At 39.8% G+C, this 21,744-nt stretch overlaps 3 protein-coding genes across 9 annotated transcripts; 2 read left to right on the top strand and 1 right to left on the bottom strand.

Annotated features, from left to right (window-relative positions):
* Positions 1 to 223: 223 nt before the first annotated feature.
* LOC131113108 (uncharacterized) lies at positions 224 to 10,835 on the top strand. Of its 4 annotated transcripts, XR_009121461.1 has the most exons (12): positions 224 to 363; positions 455 to 551; positions 2,535 to 3,624; positions 4,391 to 4,508; positions 4,587 to 5,360; positions 6,307 to 6,383; positions 6,902 to 7,076; positions 7,169 to 7,274; positions 7,345 to 7,391; positions 7,488 to 7,935; positions 8,062 to 9,043; positions 10,694 to 10,835. XR_009121461.1 is itself a non-coding variant. In XM_058064224.1 (11 exons), exons 3-11 carry the CDS (start codon positions 2,605 to 2,607, stop codon positions 8,120 to 8,122), a joined length of 2,826 nt encoding a protein of 941 aa, XP_057920207.1. In that variant the 5' UTR covers positions 224 to 363; positions 455 to 551; positions 2,563 to 2,604; the 3' UTR covers positions 8,123 to 9,898. The 4 variants fall into 4 exon arrangements, 3 of the variants coding, with proteins under 3 accessions (XP_057920207.1, XP_057920205.1, XP_057920206.1); XM_058064224.1 differs by lacking the exon at positions 10,694 to 10,835 and having other exon boundaries at positions 2,563 to 3,624; positions 8,062 to 9,898; XM_058064222.1 differs by lacking the exon at positions 10,694 to 10,835 and having other exon boundaries at positions 8,062 to 9,898.
* On the bottom strand, positions 9,597 to 15,965 carry cimip2b (ciliary microtubule inner protein 2B). Of its 2 annotated transcripts, none has more exons than XM_058064228.1 (8): positions 15,631 to 15,965; positions 15,421 to 15,528; positions 13,089 to 13,220; positions 12,827 to 13,005; positions 12,115 to 12,272; positions 11,759 to 11,873; positions 10,127 to 10,291; positions 9,597 to 10,050 (listed from the first exon to the last, which is right to left on the bottom strand). In XM_058064228.1, the coding sequence occupies exons 3-8, from the start codon at positions 13,151 to 13,153 to the stop codon at positions 9,956 to 9,958; spliced, it is 777 nt and encodes a 258-aa protein (XP_057920211.1). In that variant the 5' UTR covers positions 13,154 to 13,220; positions 15,421 to 15,528; positions 15,631 to 15,965; the 3' UTR covers positions 9,597 to 9,955. The 2 variants fall into 2 exon arrangements, with proteins under 2 accessions (XP_057920211.1, XP_057920213.1); XM_058064230.1 differs by having other exon boundaries at positions 13,089 to 13,207.
* On the top strand, positions 10,724 to 20,564 carry si:dkey-106l3.7 (uncharacterized). 3 transcript variants are annotated; one of them, XM_058064226.1, is made up of 8 exons: positions 10,724 to 10,894; positions 15,100 to 15,203; positions 15,332 to 15,875; positions 19,239 to 19,403; positions 19,547 to 19,646; positions 19,726 to 19,796; positions 19,872 to 19,957; positions 20,139 to 20,564. In XM_058064226.1, the coding sequence occupies exons 1-8, from the start codon at positions 10,883 to 10,885 to the stop codon at positions 20,236 to 20,238; spliced, it is 1,182 nt and encodes a 393-aa protein (XP_057920209.1). In that variant the 5' UTR covers positions 10,724 to 10,882; the 3' UTR covers positions 20,239 to 20,564. The 3 variants fall into 3 exon arrangements, with proteins under 3 accessions (XP_057920209.1, XP_057920208.1, XP_057920210.1); XM_058064225.1 differs by having other exon boundaries at positions 19,541 to 19,646; XM_058064227.1 differs by lacking the exon at positions 10,724 to 10,894 and having other exon boundaries at positions 15,103 to 15,233; positions 19,541 to 19,646.
* Positions 20,565 to 21,744: the final 1,180 nt, after the last annotated feature.

The following is a 21,744-nucleotide window of genomic DNA, read 5'->3' as shown; positions in this document are numbered from 1 at the left end:
CAAGTGGATGTAATGTGGCGTGTGTGTGTATGGCCACAGTTAGGGAAATAAACTAAAATTATACCCTTTCTCACCACTAGAGGGCAGGCAAATGCACGTTATGCTTATTTCTCTCATGTGGAATCACTTTTTTTATAATAATACTACATTCAAATGCATGTATCTCTACTAATAACTAATTTGTATTTAAATACATTAAAAAATATATGTTTTTGTTTAGCTTAATGTGTCATGGATGTGTCCTCATTGGTTAACATGCTAGTGACGCCACGCACCCCCAGCTGACAACACCGGAGCCTCGGCATGGGGGGTCCGGACCTTAATGTCGGCTCGGTTTTACTCGGCAGCGTTTGATATTTCATTGTAAGCATTCTTTAATCATCACTGATACGATCTAGTTTGGTGTGCCTCAGTAAGATACATGATTTTGTTGCTTTTGTTTTTATTTCGGAAGGATTTGGACCGAACCAAAGGGGGACATTTTGGAGATGCTTACACAGGAAAGTGACCCTAATGGAAAAAGATGGATGTGTCTTGTGACTTAGGCTGATGTAAGTCATTATTTAAATTACATAATTTTAATGGAAGCTTGTGTTTGTTTATGTGTAGGCTGCTGCCTGTGTGTGTGCTCACAAATAATCTTTTTTTTTCTCCTTAAAAATAGTGGCTAAAATATTTTGCCTCTGCAATTGAAATGACAATATATGTGACCTTCTTCACCCTACATCATTGTATATTGTATATCAAAAATGAAAAAAAAATTGCAAACTCATTCTTAAAGCATTACCCAAGCAGCTCTTGGGCAAAATTATTATAATTCTATGTTTCCAACTTTGTGGTAATACGGTATTTTTTTTTCAGGCCTCAATTTGTGTCCCAATACTTTTGTCTTCATAGCATTTTAATGTCCCAACCATCCCTAATGCGGCATAGCTGACAGTATATGCCTTAAAACAACAATACTGTTAAATTAATCAACATTATATAGTGTGTACCTAATGAAGCGTCCATTACCCATAACTCCCTATAATGAAATCTGCTGGGTCTTTTGTGTTGCCATCAGCAGATTATCTTTCGGTTCAGCAACATTGAAAGATTAACCCTGTGAAATATACTTTATGATCTCAAGGTTTCTAGAAAGATGGTATAATGTATTTATGTTTATGTACTGCTATGGAAGGCTTGTGATAAAGAGGATTATACTGGCAGCTGTTTAGAGTAAACATGTTTTTTTAGAAGTAGTGTCAACACTTCCACAGTAGATCCAGCAGATGGGGCTTTGAAAGTATTTTATAATTGATGCAGAGCAATAACGTGTATACCTGAACTTAGCCCATGTTGTGTCAGCCTCTGGGTTTTTATTCAAAATCTTTTTTTTTTTTAATTCGCTTATGGGGCAATTGTGATTCAGTTCTATAGATGTTGGTTTTAATTTATGAATGTCTGAATGCGTTTGGATTGCAGTGCCGCCAGTGATTGTCTGCAGTGCAGCTGACCTAGTTACACAGCAGCTGAGTAATCGGGAGAGAAGCAGTGGTTGCACCAAGCTAAGAAGAGGAGGAAGTGGTATAGATGGCGGACACACTATGGAGGGTTTTGGACTGGAGGTATAACATTTGGGCTTTAGATTGCGATGCTTTGAGGGAGGAAACCATTAATTATCCTGTCTGAATTGTTGGGTGTGTAATAGCAGGCTTAATGTTCAATGGAAAATGTATTCTTAAAGTGATGCAAAACTACTGCGGTTGGCTGGTGAATAGTTCAGGGTGTACCCCGCCTCCTGGGGAATACTGCTCTGATATTGTTTATTAAAATTGATTTATGCAAGTTATTTATTTATAACTTGCATATGTATTTAATTTTATATTTGCTTTATTATTAGGCAGATTTATATGAGAGACGATTTTTTATTTAGTTTGAAATTTACAAATTAAAAAATTGTCTCTAATATATTTATTATATTTTTTTATATTATATATTACATATAAATTATATAATATATTATTATTATTTTTATATTATATATGTAATTATAATATTTTTATATATATTTATTATATATATATATATATATATATATATATATATATATATATATATATATATATATATATATATATATATATATATATATATATATATATATATATATATATATATATAATATATTATATATATATAATTCATTCATTAATTTATTTTCTACTGCTTTTTCCTCTTGAGGGTCGCGGGGGTGCTGGAGCCTATCCCAGCTGTCTTTGGGCGAGAGGTGGGGTACACCCTGGACTGGTGGCCAGCCAATCACAGGGCACATATAGACAAACAACCATTCACACTCACATTCATACTTATGGACGCGGGGAGAACATGCAAACTCCACACAGAGATGGTCGAGGGTGGAATTGAACCCTGGTCTTCTAGCTGTGAGGTCTGCGCGCTAACCACTCGACCGCCGTGCTGCCCATTTTCACATTATATATTTTATATTATATTGCATATTTATGTTATTATATTTACCCATATTTTGCCCACAGGTATGCCATTATGTGCTTTCATTTTTAGCACTATGAGTGCAGTGGACATCATCCCTCGTCCTCCATCAGCATGATTGGAGCATCCAGTCTCTCGGGGGACACCCTGATTGCATGCCACTTCCCGTTGCTTCCTCTCCCCGCCTGGCAGCTCCCTGTCCAGGCCCTCTGTGGGTCAACCAAGAGACCCGGCTTGTCGGGTCTGACCCGTGCGGCATCGCTCCCAGAGCAGAGTACACTGCATCAGGAGCACCCCATCACTAATAGTCGAAGACATTTTTCCGGCACCTTTAGCAGTGTCAATGAGGACCGGACGGAGGACGAGGATGAGGAGGGCACCAGCGACTCAGCTTCATCACCGGAAGAAGTGACTTTCAAGAAGGAAGAGGGTGGAGCTAGAGGTGGTCAGCGCTCACACAACTCCTTCCTTCCTAATACAGATGTGGATGAAGATGATGACGACAGCGACGGAGATAACCTTCACAAGTATCACGAGGACTCGTCTTTTGTGTTGCATGGGACTTCCAACTGGCTCGGGAGAGTCAGAGTCCGATCCCCACACAGGAACCCAGACCATGACGACTTGCTGCAAAATAGCCAATGTTCCTCAGAGCTTTTCCCAAATATTCAAACTGAGTGTACCAGCGACTCCTCCGGTGGCAGTTCTGACGGCATCTTAGTCAACTTCTGCGCTATGTACAACAGAAGCAACAACCCGGCGTCCGAGCCTTCTCCATCATCAGATGGATCTGTAGTCCTCAACCTCCAGCCTGTTTATCCAAGTGATGTTCTCCAACAAAGCACCCACAGTCCATTGAGAGAAGACTGTCCCTGGTCACCTCAGGGTCTGGAGTCCAATCGCAATCACCCTCCCGGTCTCTCCTCTCTGGAAATGTCCGACCTGGCTGCCTGCTTCCAAAGCCAAGACACCCTGGCGATGGGGACCAATCAGAAGTACTACAAGCTGGTGACTTGTGACCTATCATCCCAGTCTCCTGTCGCTTCCTGGTCCAATGTCGCCGGCTGCCTTGAGGCTGAGAGCCCAAGCCAAAACGGTCTTAATGCAAGAGGACAACATTGTGAGGACAAAGAGGTACTAAGTGGACATTTGTATGATGATTTAGAGCACATCACAAAGTAGAGGTTGCTTACAGCCACAACTGTAAAAAAAAATTTTGAGTCTATGGTGGCTTTTTTTAGACCAAGCAACCAGCGACTAAAGGAGACTCGGCCGTCAATTGAATAGAGGAGTTAATTAGAGCATTTATGGTATTTAAACGGCTGCAAAATCTGGATCAGATTGGGCTGAAACTCGGTCTTATATTACAGATTATGATGTTAAATTTATTCATTTTCAACCGCTTATTCTCACGAGGGTCGCGGGGCTGCTGGAGCCTATCCCAGCTGTACCCTGGACTGGTTGCCAGCCAATCACAGGGCACATATAGACAAACAACCATTCACACTCACATTCATACCTATGGACAATTTGGAGTCGCCAATTAACCTAGCATGCATCAAACTATTGTGATCTATCTATTGTGGAGTTGCATCATCACCTCTTTGTGCCTCTCGCACAAAATGTAATTTAAATACATTTGAATACAAATACAAATTAAAACATAGAAATAGCATTGTATTGTATTGTATTGTGTTTTTGGAATGTGGGAGGAAACCGGAGTACCCGGACAAAACCCACGCATGCACGGGGAGAACAATCAAACTCCACACAGAGATGGCAGAGGGTGGGATTGAACTCGGGTTTTCTTCAAATCAGACAAACCATCACACCAGAACCGAGTAGTTGTACATTTTCTATCTCACTAGAAAAATGACCAGGTTTCCTCTACTTCATCCAGGCTCACCCCCAAATATCGTGTTTGTTGTGCTTCAACCATAATTCTACATGCCAAGATGCTAGTGCTGCACCCACTCAGGGACCCATCCTAAAGGACCATGTTAAGGCTACTGAAAAGGGTAAGATTAGATTTTGACAAGCAAAGGCAATGGCAGATGATAATAATAATTGTTGTTATTGTCTTCCTATTTTTGCAGGAACAACTTCAATGCACTCCCATAAACCACAAAGGCCAACGTCCCTACCCATTCAGCCTATAGTACTCGACCCCAGAGATAGACCTCAGGCCCAGACCCAGCAGCTGGGCTGTCTCGTGGAGCGATACATGAAGCAGAAGAATGACAAAAAGAACTCTTGTGCAGGATTCAAATCCTTTTCCATCGTGAAGGCATCATCATTAGCAGATAGCTCCATCTTCCTGGAGGCTTGCTCCAGCTCTGATACCTGCTCCACCTGCACGCCCGGCTCATCAGATGCCCCCAAACCAGGACATATGTGGTCTCAGGCAAGCCATAGTCCGAGGAAATCTGAAATCAATCCAGGTCAAGATAAAACAACTCCAACAAGCTCAGGAAAAACTGGTAAAAAGTTGATACCAGGTGCCAAATTTGTTCGAATCCCTACCTACCAGGACCTTATTAGCCTAACAACCCCTAAGGATGCTCAGCCCCAAACTGAGAGTCTCTTTGAGTCCGCATTATCACATTTGACACCCCAAAACAGTCAAGCAAACCCTAATTCTCAGACATCTCAGCCTCAAGAGGACGCCGTCTTCAGTTTAACGACTGCTTTCTCCACAGCAGTTCCTCTGAACTCTTTGGGTTCCCTGCTGTCCTTCACTGTATCTGGTCTGCATCCTCATCAAACCTCTGAAGGGATCAGCGAAAGCCAACCTCTGCTCCAGACAGATGCCTGCTTTTCACCTGACACATCTTATGAGTCCTTGTCCATCAGTCATCTCCAAAGAAGAGGTGAGGCTATATTAGTGAAAAAGTGGACATTTCCGGGCTTTTCTCTTGAGCACAAGGGTACAAGGCACTTTGCTTCAGCAGCGCCTCCAATGCCCTTAAGGGGCTTCCTCTCAAACATGGCCTATTTTTAACTCTCCCTTCACGGGATTGGCTGAGACCCTCTGTCTTGCTAGCCTATGCGAGCCGCAAGCGCACAGGAATGATGCCGTCCAAACAGCACTAATCATTAATAAGCTGCAGAAGCATTTTAGCCAATTCTTTAATGACGGAGAGTTGAATTTTGCGTCGGTAAAGGAGACGTTTTGCTGCATCTGCGGAGCCGCAGGCAATGTCATCATGCATAAAGAATTCACTATGACATTTGCAGACTAGTCAGTGTCACACGCGGAGAGAAAGGCAGCATTCTCACTTCTCCTGACCCAGTTGGTGAGGAGATGTATTAACTCTTCACTGTGCCTTAAATACATGCAAAAATAGCCTGTAATGTCACTCACATACTGTCATGTAGCAACACAAATTCTGCATTACAATATTAAATATAGGGCTGCACGGTTAGCTCGCGGACCTCACAGCTAGGAGACCAGGGTTCAATTCCACCCTCTACCATCTCTGTGTGGAGTTTGCCTGTTCTCCCCGTGCATGCGTGGGTTTTCTCCGGGTATTCCGGTTTCCTCAAACATTCCAAACAACAGGCTAGGTTAATTAGCGACTCCAAATTGTCCATAGGTATGAATGTGAGTGTGAATGGTTGTTTGTCTATATGTGCCCTGTGATTGGCTGGCGACCAGTCCAGGGTGTACCACGCCTCTCGCCCAAAGACAGCTGGGATAGGCTCCAGCACCCCCCAGTGACCCTTGTGAGGAAAAGCGGTAGAAAATGAATAAATGAATGAATATTAAATATAGCCAACATGCTGATAAATAATTATCTTAATCTTTCTGTGCAGGTTTGCTGAGGTCTGTGAGCACGGCAGTTGATCTAATCATAGCTCATTTTGGAAGCAGCAGAGACCCTGTAGAAAAGGTATGTATTTTTCATAGTGGAAACACACTTAATTCGACTATTTCATAAGGCAGACGATTATAGAATCAGAATGCGTGGTTTATGCAAGGTTCCCGCATTAACATATACGCACACGCTCCGTGAAAATGGTTGATATTCAGCAGACATTATGCATGAAAAAAATATTCATAAAGCATCTGGTCAGGATACCTCCCTGGGGAGGTGTTCAGGGCACGTCTGACCGGTAGGAGACCTCAGGGATGACCCAGGACACGTTGGGAAGTCTGGGCTTCCCTGCTTAGGCTGCTGCCCCCATGACCCAAAATCGGATAAGTGGCATTTTTGTGCCCTGCCCCGCTTTTACTCATGTTTTAACTGTGTATTAACGAATTAATGTTGTATTTTTATGTATCTTTTACTCTGTTTACTTGCTTTTATTCAACTCCATTCTTATGTAAAGTGTCTTTGAGTATTTTGAAAAGTGCTATACAAATAAAATGTATTATTGTTGATATTATTATTATTTTTCTGTCCTCTAGATGCGTTTAGGTACCAGCTCTCTAAGTCCTATGATCGCCAGCCTGGTCTTGGATCGCCTGTGTCCAGCTCTCCAAAATGTTCTAGAGGACGGCCTCAGAGATCATAAACTGGATGTCATCGTTGGTCAGCGGCGTACCACATCCTGGAGTGTCGTAGAAGTCTCCATCAAGACTGGTATGGTACTGATATACTCATGTACCAGTTGGTGTTAATGGTTTAAAAAGAAATGTTTGATTGGCTGTGCTTTGTTTGCATGGGTCCAACAGGTCCATCCATGAAGGTTCTCCATGGTTTGGTGTGTAAAATCATGCGGTTTCCGCAACTGAGCAGCAATAGCATGAAGCTGAGGGCCTTCCTCATGGGATTGCTGAAGTAGGTCTTTGCTCGTCGCATTTATGTTAAGAAGGCTAATGTCTTATGAGGTTCCTCAACTCTCTTTCAGCTTGAGAGCATTGGAGTTCTGGCTCAGTCACCTGCACGGTCTAAAACGTGAGTGCACACAAAGACGAAAAAAATTGTGCAATCAGTTTGTGCAATTACCTGCTGGAACAGATTGTAAAGAAATATTTTATGGTGTGTGTACAGATGTGATAACGGCATACTACCACTGCTGGGGCTTCCTGTCCATGTCGCTGGGTTGCTGTCAGCCGATGTTTCAGGAGCTTATGCTTCTTCTGCAGCCTCTTTCCGTTTTACCCTTTGAACTGGACTTGCTCCTGGAACCCAGGTTGTTACATCACAGACCACAGGAGTGTGTTTCTCCTATTCCGGTCTTCCCAGCGCTGTCTGTTAGCAGGAGGCCAACGGTAATGCAGGTCAACAGGAGTCAGATGGTGTTAGCGCCTGTTCCTGAGTGGCGAACCGAGGACCCGAGGGACTGTCATCATAATGGTGGAGATGGCAGGTCTCCAGTTTGTAGGAAAGAAAATGGAACGGCTTCTAGTTCCGGCCTGCGCTGGGCCAAACTTTTCGGAGCAGCTTCCACCAGGCTTCAAACAAGTACAGAGAGTCACACTGCACCTCAACTCAAAGGGTAAGAACCATTATTTACCGAGTATATTTTCTGCAAGTCTATGTGCCTTCTTAATACCTATTTTTTTGTGCTTTTATTTTTTATTTAATTTCTAATTTTTCATTTTTTTATTTTTTATCTGTCTAGGTGCCATCGGCCATCACAGTGGCTTTATCTGGACGCTTGGCTCAGTCCATCAGGTCAATGAAGACACAAGACTTTATTTTAAAAAAATAATCTCAACTTAGTTAATGCATGATACAGTCATTCTGCTGCACTGATCACAGAAACAACAAGAGTCGCAGCTTTGGCACCAACTCACCAAGCATTCCTGTATTTAACCCTCTGGGCTTGAGGCAGCTATTTAAAACAAGTTTACCATCAAATTTATGTGCTTCGAAAGGTCAAAACTGGTGATTCACAAATGTTTATGTTAGCATTCAAACACTCAGGTGAGGAATTCAAAGGCTAATATTCTTCTCAATGAACAATATAGAATGAATGCTTAAAATCAAACTACTAAACCTATTTGTTTTTGTTTGAGAGGTAGCCATAATAATGGCAAACATTAGCATATTTAAGCTAATTTTACATATTTCTGTCCTAAATCGAGCATTTTCCGAGCATAAAAATGGCTAAATGAACTAAAACTACAAATATAAGGCATTCAGAAGATGCATTCAAGTAAGTATTTGATATGTAGTATTCTTACTGGTCACTAGGTGTCAATGATGAGATAATAGCCACTGCAGGAAGTACTCTGTGTAACTTCCCCAATGCTTTCCTGTGAATGTCTAATAATGTAAAAAAAAATACATATATAGAAGGTTGTAAACAGGTTTTTTATGCCCTAACTACAAAAATATTCTATTAATAAATAAGTAATCCTACTTTGTGGAAATTCACTTTCCACGGTCAGGTCTAGAACCAATTAACTGTGGTAAACGAGTGATCACTTTAGTGTGAATTTGAAAGTAACACATAACCAATTCAAATAAAAAAAATTTAAATAAAACAGCAACTAAATTAAGAGCATTACGCTAATGCTAACTTAAGCGCTTTAGCTACATTTCAGTGTCACTTCGCTGTCATTGTCAGATCGTATCGGATTTGTTCCTCATAGTTACAGGTAAATAGTTGCATTCTATTATTCAGATGTTGCTTTAAATTAATTTATTTTAATTATTTATTTTGTATAAATTTAAATTAAAAACGTCTGAATTTGAGTGGAAGCTAAAACTACATTGAAATGATAATGTAACTATGCTAATGCTAACAAAAGCACTTTAACAACAAGTCATTAATTCAATTTTATATCACTTTATAATTCATTATGTCATTCAATTGAACTAGTGAGCATTTTTTTTGTAGTTTGAGCGTTTGCTAACCCTAAATCTATAATCATTCATCCTCAATGTAGACCTAAAGGAAAGGAGGGTTCTAATGCTAGCCAAAGTGCTTTAGTTACTTTCCAGTGTCATTTACTGTTATTGTTGTTTCATTCCTTGTGCATACAGGTCACTAATTATATTTTATTTATCTTCTTGAGGTGTCATTGTAAGTCAGTTAATCAGTTTGAAATTTGAATTCAAGAGTCAGCCATAATGCTGAGATATAGTAGAAAGGATTGGGCTAATGCTAACCAAAGCAGTTTGCACATAGCAACCTTCAGTTTCTGTTATTGTTGTTGAATATACTTAACTCTTTTTTCATTTGTCATAACATAAATAACGTTGTTCGAGTAGTGTGACCCAATCATAACAAGACCCAAATAAGTCATAATTACATATAGCCTGTTCCTGATAGCAGAACATTTTTATTCATGTCATTTGTTGCATGGTTTTGCATGATATGCCAAAAACCACGACAGGTTAGCGTATTGAAGAGAGATTCATGTGTCAAATCCTCTGGTACAAACAGCAATGTGTTGTTTCTGCAATAAAAGTGGAATTGTTCCTATTCTAAGGTAATTCCTTCAATAAAACAGTAGCATAGTCTTCTATTATCTAGTTTCCCAGTTTTAAAGAGAAGTAATATAGCTTCATGACGTTGCTGTTTGGGCTCTCTTGGTGGTGGTCTTCTCCAGAGCCTTCCTGGAAAGTCGACCAAAAGTGTGTCCGTACATGAATTTGTATCCTGTGTGAGAAAGTTAGCAAACAGTGCTTTAATAATGTTTATAATAGAAATGATGTAGTGTCAGTGTACCACATACCTGGTATATGTCCCGTGAATGACGGCACCACGCCCCTCTTATGTGATGCATCGATTGTCCGGATGGATGGTAGCTGCCTCCCAAACTGGATGAGCGCCTCGTTTGTAGCGACGGGGTAGCCTTTCCCAATTAGGAAACGGGATTTGGGCACGTGGCCTGTAAATCCTTTACAAACACAGTCAATATTAATGTTTATACTGTATGTACCTCTGACTCTTAGTAAGCTAGCAGGCTACTTCCTGGTTCATTGAGGTAAAACCATTCTTGGCATTCTGGGTAAGGTTCGATGATGGTTCATTAGCACAACAAAAATGGGAAAATTATGTTTGTTTTTGTCTGTTATCTTGTGGTTCTGACATAATTTCCATTTTTTATGCCACAACTTTATCTAATTTTGAATCATGAAGCTAAGCTGACAAATCTGAAGTAAGTTTGATCACGTATAGAATTACTCCGTCTTCTGTTTGGACCACTTAGACAGCGGAAGATGTTGAAAAAAAATCATTGGAGCTAACAAGTGACCTTGGAGGTACGATTGCAAGGTTTATAGCGTGTCTTTCTTTACAGTGTGTGTCAAAAACCTGGACTACTGCTTGATGAAGAGAACAGCACAATCTAAAAGGCTAATTTGCCTTTACACAAAAGTGACACAGAGAAAGACAATGAAAAAAAAAGTGTGTGATGAAGGAATTCTGACACCGTAGAAGACGACTTTATTGGTTTTAGTTCCCAGGAGAAGGATGAAGACGGCAATGAATGACTTTTTTGGTAAGCTACCTTTTAACTAGTCATGTTACACAGACTGTTCTGTGCTATTTAGAAAAAAAAACATTTATTTAAAAAATCTTTGTGTAGCATCTTTCTGTGTAGTAAATATCCGGTGTTACGCCGTGGACATCTTCAGTTTATAGACCAATACAGCCTATATGTTTATATATGTATGAAAAAAAAATTCAAATTTAATGGGCACGGTTCAAATACCAGTACGTACCCTACCATAATGCAGAAATTACGGCACTTCCTGGTTCATTAATATGAAGTGAGGTACAGTAGCTAACACATACAGTTATATATGACTGAACATTGAGACTCTACCGAAGATACAGCAAAAAAAAAGAAAATACCATGTTTGATTGTAAGCAGGGTTCATTCAAAGTTGAATCACAGAATCAAATGTGGAGTGTTTGAGTCATCACGCTAACCAACCACCCGACAAGAATCCTAAAACCTAAACCAGCCTGTCTGACTCGCTTGATTGCACAATAATCCTGTTCTGTGACCAAAATATATGTTAGATAACCAAAGTTATGCATTCTCTTGCAAAATTCAGGCTCTGGTGTCTGAGCCAGTTAACAGAACAAATGTGGAGACCTTTTTTTTTTAACCCATTTTCCCAGCATGTTTTTAATATATCTGTATTTTAGGCCGAGCAAAAAACACCCAATGGTACAATGCCCTTAATCTTAACAGATTTGTAAGATCTCACAAAAGTCTGTCCGTTTTTTTCAACCCCACTTTGTGTTGTCTCGCTAAATTATTGCATTACTTTTCAATACCTTCTTGACCTATGAAAATTTCCCCAATGTCCCCTATCAAAAAAAAACGTTCAGCATTCTTATACTCATGTTGTACCTGACATAAAGTACTTGTAGGGGTGGTCGTCATCCAGCATGTAGGCTTTTGCAACGGGGATGAAGGGCTTTACAGGCTTGTAGGACACGGTTTTGTTAGAAATTGGAGTTAGGACCTAAAAAAAATGAGCAAAAACAGGCATCAAAAATCTATGAGAGGTGGATTACACTGAGGGGAACCTGAACTCCAGCCATTCATAATTTAGCAAGAGGTACCGTTCAAGCACGTCATTAGGTACACTTACAAAAGCTGTATAAATTCAGATAATACTTGATTGAGACTGTATCAATGTGATATGATCAACACAAAGTTATTAGAAGTTAGGTGTAGCATAACAACAACGTGACTAATGATACCTTTGACTGCTGACTGGTGCTGTAGGTGACAGGAAGCGGCAGCGCTTTTGACTCCCTTTTCATATTTGCATATCTGTCTTGGTAAAAGTCAGAAAATGCCCTCCGACATGTTTCCGAGTAGCTGCAGGCAACATAGTTCTGCCTTTTTGGCACAAAGCCTGCAGGCGAGACAAGTGAAAGCGTCACTTGAATCAGCCTTCAAGGTAATGTACACCTCACATGGCAAGCATTCAGGAGGAAGTACAGTGTGGAAAAAGTACTCATGTCACAAAAATGAAATTCACAAACAGCATGCATATCATGAACTTTGCACGTGTTCTTTTTTTTGTTGTTGTTTTTTGTGTGTGAAACTAGCTAACCAACAGAAGTAGCATCTTCAACAAGGAGTGTTAAGAGTGTCCCACTAATTCTGTCCCAGTGGTGTCCCAAAATTTGTATGATGTGACTTTTCTGAAAATGGCTTACCCTACGAGTGCACAGGTAGTCAGTGGTTAACTTCTTTTTACACTTGTAAAAAAAAATTCTTGCTTGTGAAAATAAATGACAAAAACTACCATTAACTTTGTTTTACAGTTGTATGACAGTTAAGTAACTGTGATTTCAAACCTTGCCAAGGTTTTACGATGTCCACAGTTTGACCCTGGAACAGATTATTTCTATTTTGATTATTTTCTGTAGGGATAAGTGACATATATTAGAGTGTGATATCTACCAGTGTAACCAGGTATTATCCGACTGGAGTGTCTCTCAGGGATGGCTCTCAGGGTCCAAGCAGACCCCGTAGGAGGACTACCGGAATCCGAGTGCAGGTCCGGACTCCTCAGCTCGGCTGTCATTTGCCCATACGGCTTCCCAATTTGGAACTTGAGCTGTGGACAATACCCCGAGTAGCTGAAAACGGATAGTTAGCCTATGAAGAAGTACTTTTATAGTTTCAATGTATACCAAAATGTTGGGCAATGGAAGTTACTCACCCTGGTATGTAATTTGGGTCACGCTTTACCAGAACTTTGCTACGTTCTGGGCTGCTTGCCTCCATAGTGGTGCACCATCACTGTTTACTATTGTTGCTCTGGTATTGACTGCTTGGTTGCTACAGACAATCACTTGCAAACAAATGCTCAGATTCCCAAAAGTGATGTTTACAATCATTAGTATTAGTGTTTTAATCAGTAGTAATTAGCTAATTTATTTTAAACAACCTGAACATATTCTGCTCATATTCCTGTTTATTATGATACATGAGATAAATGCATTAATGTCTACCAGCGACCTCTCGTGGTGGTGTTGCAAATAACATGAGGTATTTACAGGCACAGTACTGTGTATCCTTGTTTTATAGAAAAGAATAAAGCAACAGAAGCAAAGGACGTTAGCTTTTAGGGACCTGTATGTGTGTCACCGTCCTCAGATCTCCTCGGAGCTCAGATCTTATCAGCACATAGGAATGTTAGGTGTACACATTCCTACCCTCTCATATGTCATGTGACTCACTGTGCTGGTGAAATACAGTGAGTCTCCTAGAGTCAGGTTCTATTTGCGGTACTGTACTGTTATACTCTCCATCCACATTAAAAAATAAAAATAATAAAAGCAGATTAAATGTTTAAATGCATGCTGGACCAAAAGGCAGTTATCTCGCCTCTAAGCTTTTATGTACCACATTTATATAACAAAAATGTCATATAAGAGACCACAACAATAACAATAAACCATGTCTAACTTTTGTTGTGATGATTTTGCCTTTTCCGGGAATGACTTTCTTCAGGTCTCTGATTGGTTAAAATGGCTTACTATGGATGCAGGATAATGATTTTTCATTCATTTTCTACCGCTTTTCCTCACGAGGTGCTGGAGCCCATCCCATCTTCGGGCGTAAGGCGGGGTACACCCCGGACTGGTCGCCAGCCAATCACAGGGCACATATAGACAAACAACCATTCACACTCACATTCATACCTATGGACAATTTGGAGTGGCCAATTAACCTAGCATGTTTTTGGAATGTGGGAGGAAACCGGAGTACCCGGAGAAAACCCACGCATGCACGGGGAGAACATGCAAACTCCACACAGAGATGCCCGAGGGTGGGATTGAACCCTGGCCTCCTAGCTGTGAGGTCTGCGCGCTAACCCCTAGACCACCGTGCCGATGATTTTTATTATATATATATATATATATATATATACATATATAATAAAAAAAATATATATATGCATATATATATACATATATATATATATATATACATATATATATATATACATATATATATATATACATATATATATATTGGAACTCTTTGCCCCATTCACTCTGTTCTTGCCCCGACCTTCCCACCTTCAAAAAACAACTCAAAACCCACCTGTTTAAATCCGTTTTTAATGTCTAACTTTTTATACCTGATTGCTGTGCCCCGCCCGGCTTTTAGCCCTGTTTTAGCTCTGAATTAATGTATGGATATTGTATTTTAATGCATTGTTTACTTTGTTTTTACTCAACTCTATTTTTATTTTATTTTTTTTCTCCACTGTAAAGCGTCTTTGAGTACTGAAAAGCGCTCATTCATTCATTCATTTTCTACCGCTTTTCCTCACGAGGGTCGCGGCCGTGCTGGAGCCTATCCCAGCTGTCTTTGGGCGAGAGGCGGGGTACACCCTGGACTGGTGGCCAGCCAATCACAGGGCACATATAGACAAACAACCATTCACACTCACATTCATACCTATGGACAATTTGGAGTCGCAGGGGTGGAATTGAACCCTGGTCTCCTAGCTGTGAGGTCTGCGCGCTAACCACTAGACCGCCGTGCCGCCCTGAAAAGCGCTATACAAATAAAATGTGTTATTATTATTAAATATACATTAAATAAAATTGTTATATTTACATTAAATAAATATATTTCAATGCACTTTAACCAAAGTTGCTATTATCACGATCGTGCCTTTTCCAGTCACTACTTTCTTCAAGTTTCTTTCTTCCCAGGTCTGTGTGAATCCAGAAGGGAACATGATGAATCATACGTGTGCAGCTGAGTCATTGTCTTCTGACAAGAAGGTGCGAGCGTCAGCCTACAGCTCTGAGCTCAGGTAGGACAGACAGAAGGCGTGGTGAAGAAGGTGAGGAGGCGGGTCTGAAGGTGCATATTTTGAATTCTACTTGAGCAGCTCAAAAGTTGATCTTGATGAAGTTAGACGTCGACGATGAATGTTTACAGGAGTTTTGGTAACCTGATGGAGGTTTGGGTGGCTGAACAAAGACCCAGCCATGAGCAAGAATATGTGGAGGATACTCCTGGTGACTTACCCACACATTTGTCAGCGTCATCTTCTTTTTTGGAGAAAGCTGTACGAGCCGAATCTGTGGACTCCGGAGTGGAGACGGCAAGCACCGGCACGTCATGTCACACTCTGTCTGAGATGGACTTGTTGGAATCAACTGACAGCTACACAGCACCTTCATCATTTGGATCTGCTTCACTGCCATCTTCCTCTCCACCTCCTGTTTCCTTCCTACCATTGAGTTCAAACGGAGCCTTTGGATCCTCAGTCTTTAACCCAAGACTTGAGCGAGCCCTTCAGAGGTCCGAATCCAGGCGACAGAGCGAAAACCTTGCAGCTGACCAACTACTAAAACGCCACAGACACTCCGCGGTGAGGTCCGAGAGTTTTGGCTTACGAACGACCCCAGCATCAGTATCAGCATGGCAGATATCCCAGATGAGAAACCGGACTTTGCCTTTAAGCGGTGACAAGAAGCAGGTAAGACACATTGCATATGTCTCATACAAACAGGTTGAGTCTTGCCCACTTTGTAAAACTAAAAGGGAAACGTCAAGGCCTGTACTCATCGCCCCCCGCCCCCCCTTGCTGCCTTGTACTTACTGTTGCAAGTCCTCTCACATGCCATCAATCACACGGAATTGCTTTCATGCTGGCAAGCTGACACCAATCTGTCATAAACCAGTCCGCCCACATGGCTGCAGCAGAACAAAGCAATGGTCTTAGACTAGATTGAGAAATGGAAGTACTAGATCTCCACCAAGGTTGAGCTGTCGACAAAAACAGTTGTGGAGAACATAGTTTCTGCAATCAGCGGTGTGCGCTCTGACAAGAATGAGGCGGTGGATGACGATGAGTTTGAGCTTTATTATGAAGCTGCTAGCATCCAGTTCACTTCTGATGTCATCATAAGAAATGCTGTCTTTAAGTCAGTGCAGACCTTTTCTCAGGTTCCTACAGTATTAAATATATATACAGTCAATAGGCTCCGACCTTAGAAATAGTAATTAATCTAATTAATTTCATGAATAATCGCTGTTTCGTGGTTGACTACGGCCCGTTACTAGTCAGATAATATGCATATTTAAGCAAATTATATGCATTTTCCCCCCAAAATTAAGCATTTTCTAGCAAAAATAGCTAAATGACCCAAAAATACAAATACAATATAAGTCATGATGACCACCAAATTTTAGATGTCGTATTCTACATTGGTCACTAGGTGTCAGTAATTGTTCTGCGAGACCACCGCTGAAGCACCGGACTTTTCTTGCAGGAATTTCCATCCATCCATCCTATCCATCCATAAAGCAAAATATATATATGTATGATTTATGTTCTTGCCACCCGTCCATTAAGTCATCCTGCAAACTAAAATCGCTTACGCTTACTTACGCTAACTCAGGAGTGGGCAAACTACAGCCCGGGGGCCACATGTGGCTCACCAAGTGTTTTAATCCGGCCCACCAGTTGCTCCAAGTATTTCAACTTTTAACATACAACCTAGCAACATGACTTGCAAGTGTGGATGTCTTATTTAGGAAAAAAACAACAACAACAAAACTGTAAAATTAAATGACATAGTTTGATGTGGTCTGGTATTTAAATTGCTCAGAGAAAAGGGACTTGAGAACATACAGCTGATAGTATAACACTTTTACAGATAAAATGAGACAAATAATTCAAGGAAAATTACAAGCATAAAATTATGCGTGTGTTAAATATACACAGTTTGGCATCACTTTGAAATGTCTTTGTTTTCCAAAGTAAAACACATTTTCATGCATTTCACATACAATTTTTTTCTATTTCACATAAAAAAAACATACAATTTTTTCCATTTTACATACAATTTTTTCCATTTCACTTTTTCCATTTTACATACAATTTTTTCCATTTCACATACAATATTTTCCATTTCACAAACATTTTTATCCATTTCACAAACAATTAAAATTAATCAGATGATTTTCAAAGAACGATCTACATTTTTGCATAGAGGCCTACAATCAACAACTGTCGGTCCTCTGCAATCAATCTCCTGGTATGACAGCTAATCCAATTTAATAATTTTATAAGACTAATAAATTATCAGAAAGCCCATCTAAAAATATAAACAAAAATTTCTTACCATGCTGTTAACTACTACCTTCAGACAGCAGCACAACAATTGAACATAATTGATACAGGTATAATTAGACAAAGGTAAAAAATAAATCAGGCTAAACAGGTTGAAGTTGTTTTTTTCTTCACAGTCATATACGTACCTCCTCCAAGGCTTGGGAAATAGTTTGGGTAACCACTCGGCCCGCTAATGCATGTACAATGGACATTTTTAATCAAAGCAGACAAGGATTTCATACAGATACTTTAGTGTGATTTATGCATTACCATTAGCTTGTTTAAATTCTGTCTTTGTTGTTTATATTTCGATAGAGCTTTAGCTGTTAATGTGTTCATACGTTTCCAGACTTCAAACAAGACCTCAAGAAAAATATGACCTCTATATGGTTTGTGTTTCTCTCACTTTTTGCCAACAGTACACACTCACGTGCAATGTTTATACAAACGTTTCAGCACACTAAAGCTATCATGGAATGTTTATTTTAAGAAATGCTGTTACATTGCAGACAGGTTTTGTGTGTCTTTACTATCTCCATGCATCAACGTTAGCTTGTTCAGCATCTGTCTTTGTTGTTTACGTTTAGCGGCACACCGTAGTTTGATCAGGTTAGCATGCTAAATATGTTGCATTTGCAAATTGTACTTATAATGGGTTTCTTCAAACACAACCTAAAGAAAAATATGACATCGTCATGATTTTCTTTCTCTTCTCATCAACTATACACACTTGAGCGGCATGTGTGTACAAACTTTTCAGCATACTAAGCAGTTATTTTAAGAAATGGTGTTAGTGTTTAGTGTTTATATACATTAGCTTGAGGTTCTTCATCTTATTTCTCTGTTGTTAAATTTCTAGAGTTTCCACTTTTAGCGTCTTAGTTCGATCAGGTTAGCATGCTAATTATGTTGCATTTGCAAATTTTATCGATTACCACATTTTGTTTTGTGTTTAGGGTCTACATACATTGGCTTTAGCTTCTTAATCTTATTTCTCTGTTGTTTACATTTTGTAAAGTTTCCACTTTACTCTAAATATGTCTCATTTGCAAATTTTTATTTAGAATGGGTTTCTTCAAAGACCTTAAGAAAAATATGACACGCTCACCAATTTCTTTCTCTTCTGATGTTGTGTTAGCATTTCATGCTAACTATACACCCTCATGTGGCGTCTGTATACAAACCTTTCACTACACTAAGCAATTATTTTAAGAAATGGTGTTACATTGCAGACACATTTTGTTGTGTTTAGCGTCTACATACATTAGGTTGAGCTTCTTTATTTGCTTGTTTACATTTGTAATTTCCACTTTTAGCGACTTCGTTTGATCAGGTTAGCATGTTGCATTTGCAATTTTTATTTATAATAACTTTATTCAAATATGACCAAGAAAAATATGACTAGCTTTTCTCATGTTGTGTTAGCACTTCATACTAACTATTAACTTTTCAGCTCACGAAGCAATTATTTTAAGAAATGGTGTACATTCGCTTGAGCTTCTTTAGCGTATTTCTCTGCTGTTATTTATCTTATTGTTCTCTGTTTCCACATTTAGTGACTTAGTTTTTTTATCAGGTTAGCATGCTGAATTTGATGCTACTTGTTAAAGTGAAAACTATAATCATTGATGTGTGATATGTTTTTACTCCTCACAAAATACCTCCAAAAATTCTGACATGTATGTTTTTCTGTCTAACATACTATGCTTGTGATGCATTCAGGGTCTAAGTGAGGCAAAGTCCGTAGGCCTGAGTCCTGGGTTCATCTACTTAGACCATGTGTGCCAAATGTTGGAGGACATTGCCAAAAATCTGCTCTACAGTCAAAACCACCAGATGGGCATGGAGGTCCTGCCGGAAGACCAGGACGAGATGCCTTCCAGCCAGGTACATAGACAGTTACTGTATTTCACACACTTGTTAAGCTGCTTTTGGGCGTTTCTAAGAACCGTGCCATCCAGTTTTCTCTTGAGGCTTTCACTGACAATAAATAATTACATGTGGCTGTTTCTTTTCACTATGAGGACCAGAAGCAGCTTTTCAGTGATGACAAGCAATTCAAGGAATATCCTTATGGACTTTTTCGGCAGAGATCGGCATCAGACACCACTCTATCATCACGTCATCTACGTGAGTTTTTAAATTTGAGGGACAGATTTTATCAGAGAAATACTATTGTGTTTGACAATATTGTTTGTTTTGTAAACAGGAAAGTTAAATTTCGCCACCAGGGGGCAGCAACTTGACCTATTGGACCAGGAAGAGGACAATAAAAAACAGGTATAAATCAAATATTGTATATATTTATACTATTTATAGTATTATTTTATTGTGTCTATATATATATAAAAACAGGAGGAAACGCATAAAAGCACCATGAAGAACTGGAAGACAAACGTTGGCAGCCTAAAAAGAAATTTCGCCCTGAAAGACAAAAACAGGTGAGCTATACCATACAGTCATAGTGTTGATATCAGGCTCTGAGTGGGCAGTGTGTGGTGTTAACGCCATATGGCGCTCTACTTCTCCAACATGGCAGCCGGCCATCCTGCTCGCTGCTTCCTGTTGCTCATCTTTGCTGTAGTCAATGTGTTGTTTTTTTTTGCTGCTGTTGTTTCACAGCCAAACCGTGGATCCTTCTGACAAAAGCTCCACCCGGCGAAATCTGAGCCAACTATTTCGGAGGAGGAGGAAGACTCTGCCTATTTCTACCGCACACTGACACGGAAGGAAAAACAGGTTTAATTTGACTAGATTTGACTTGACTCCGGAAGACAGTGTACATACTGTCATTTATTGCCGTACTTATACAGTATTTTCTTTTTTCATAGCATCTTCCTCTATGAATAATAATTAGATGTATATTACAGTACATGTAAAAACATGCACAATTAAGAGAAGTATATTTTATTTTGTTTTATGTATATTTGCAACTTACAACAGCAGCGTACAAATATGTTTGTATTTTTTCCTCCTACTTACTGTTTACATTATGTCGTCTGTTATGACACTGTGACCAGTATATGAATAAACTATACATAAAATGCATCATTTTTTAGCAAAACTACTACTGACTTTCAATCATACTACTACTACTACTAATAATAATTATTATTAAGGCTGCACGGCGGTCGAGTGGTTAGCATGCAGACCTCACAGCTACCACAGACAATCCTGGGATCAAATACACCACAAAAGTAGTATTAAGTATTATTTTTTAAAATCAGATTAATCACATTGATTAATTAATTGCTGTTAATAGTATTGAATTAATCACAATTGCTCAATTGACGACAGTGAATTAATCATGATTAATCACCATTAGGCAGCACGGCGGTCTAGTGGATAGCACGCAGACCTCACAGCTCGAAGATCAGGGTTCAATTCCACCCTCGGCCATATCTGTATGGAGTTTGCATGTTCTCCCCGTGCATGCGTGGGTTTTCTCCGGGTACTCCGGTTTCCTCCCACATTCCAAAAACATGCTAGGCTAATTGGAAACTCCAAATTGTCCATAGGTATGAATGTGAGTGTGAATGGTTGTTTGTCTATATGTGCCCTGTGATTGGCTGGCCACCAGTCCAGGGTGTACCCCGCCTCTCGCCCCAAGACAGCTGGGATAGGCTCCAGCACCCCCCGCGACCCTTGTGAGGAAAAGCGGTAGAAAATGAATGAATGAATGAATTATTATTATTAATGCTGTACTGGGAATTTAAAGTGCTTGAATACAAGTCTTCTTCTTCTTTCTCTTTGGCTTTCCCCTTAAGGGGTCGCACAGCAAATTAACCTCATCCATCCAACCCTGTCTTCTGCATCTGTCTCTCTCACACCAACTACCCTCATGTCCTCCTTCAATACATCCATAAATCTCCTATTTGGTCTTCCTCTACACCTCCTACCTGGCAGCATCCTTCTACCAATATATCCACTATCTCTCCTGTGAACATGTACCAACCATCTCAGTCTGGCCTCTCTGACTTTATCTCCAAGGCCTCTAACATGTAATGTAACTCTGATGTACTCGTTCCTGATCCTATCCATCCTGGTCACTCCCGATAAGAACCTCAGCATCCTCATCTCTGCTATCTCCAGTTTTGCTTCCTGTCTTTTCCTCAGCGGCACTGTCTCTAGACCAAATAACATGGCTGGTCTATATATATATATAGTATATATATATATATATATATATATTCCATAACTTTGTGGTGAAAAATGCCTCCCCAATATA

This window comes from Doryrhamphus excisus, chromosome 2 (genome assembly GCF_030265055.1).
Source record: "Doryrhamphus excisus isolate RoL2022-K1 chromosome 2, RoL_Dexc_1.0, whole genome shotgun sequence".
Taxonomy (NCBI): domain Eukaryota; kingdom Metazoa; phylum Chordata; class Actinopteri; order Syngnathiformes; family Syngnathidae; genus Doryrhamphus; species Doryrhamphus excisus.
The sequence above is the reverse complement of the archived record's forward strand: the minus strand, read 5'-3'. Positions and strand labels throughout refer to the sequence as shown.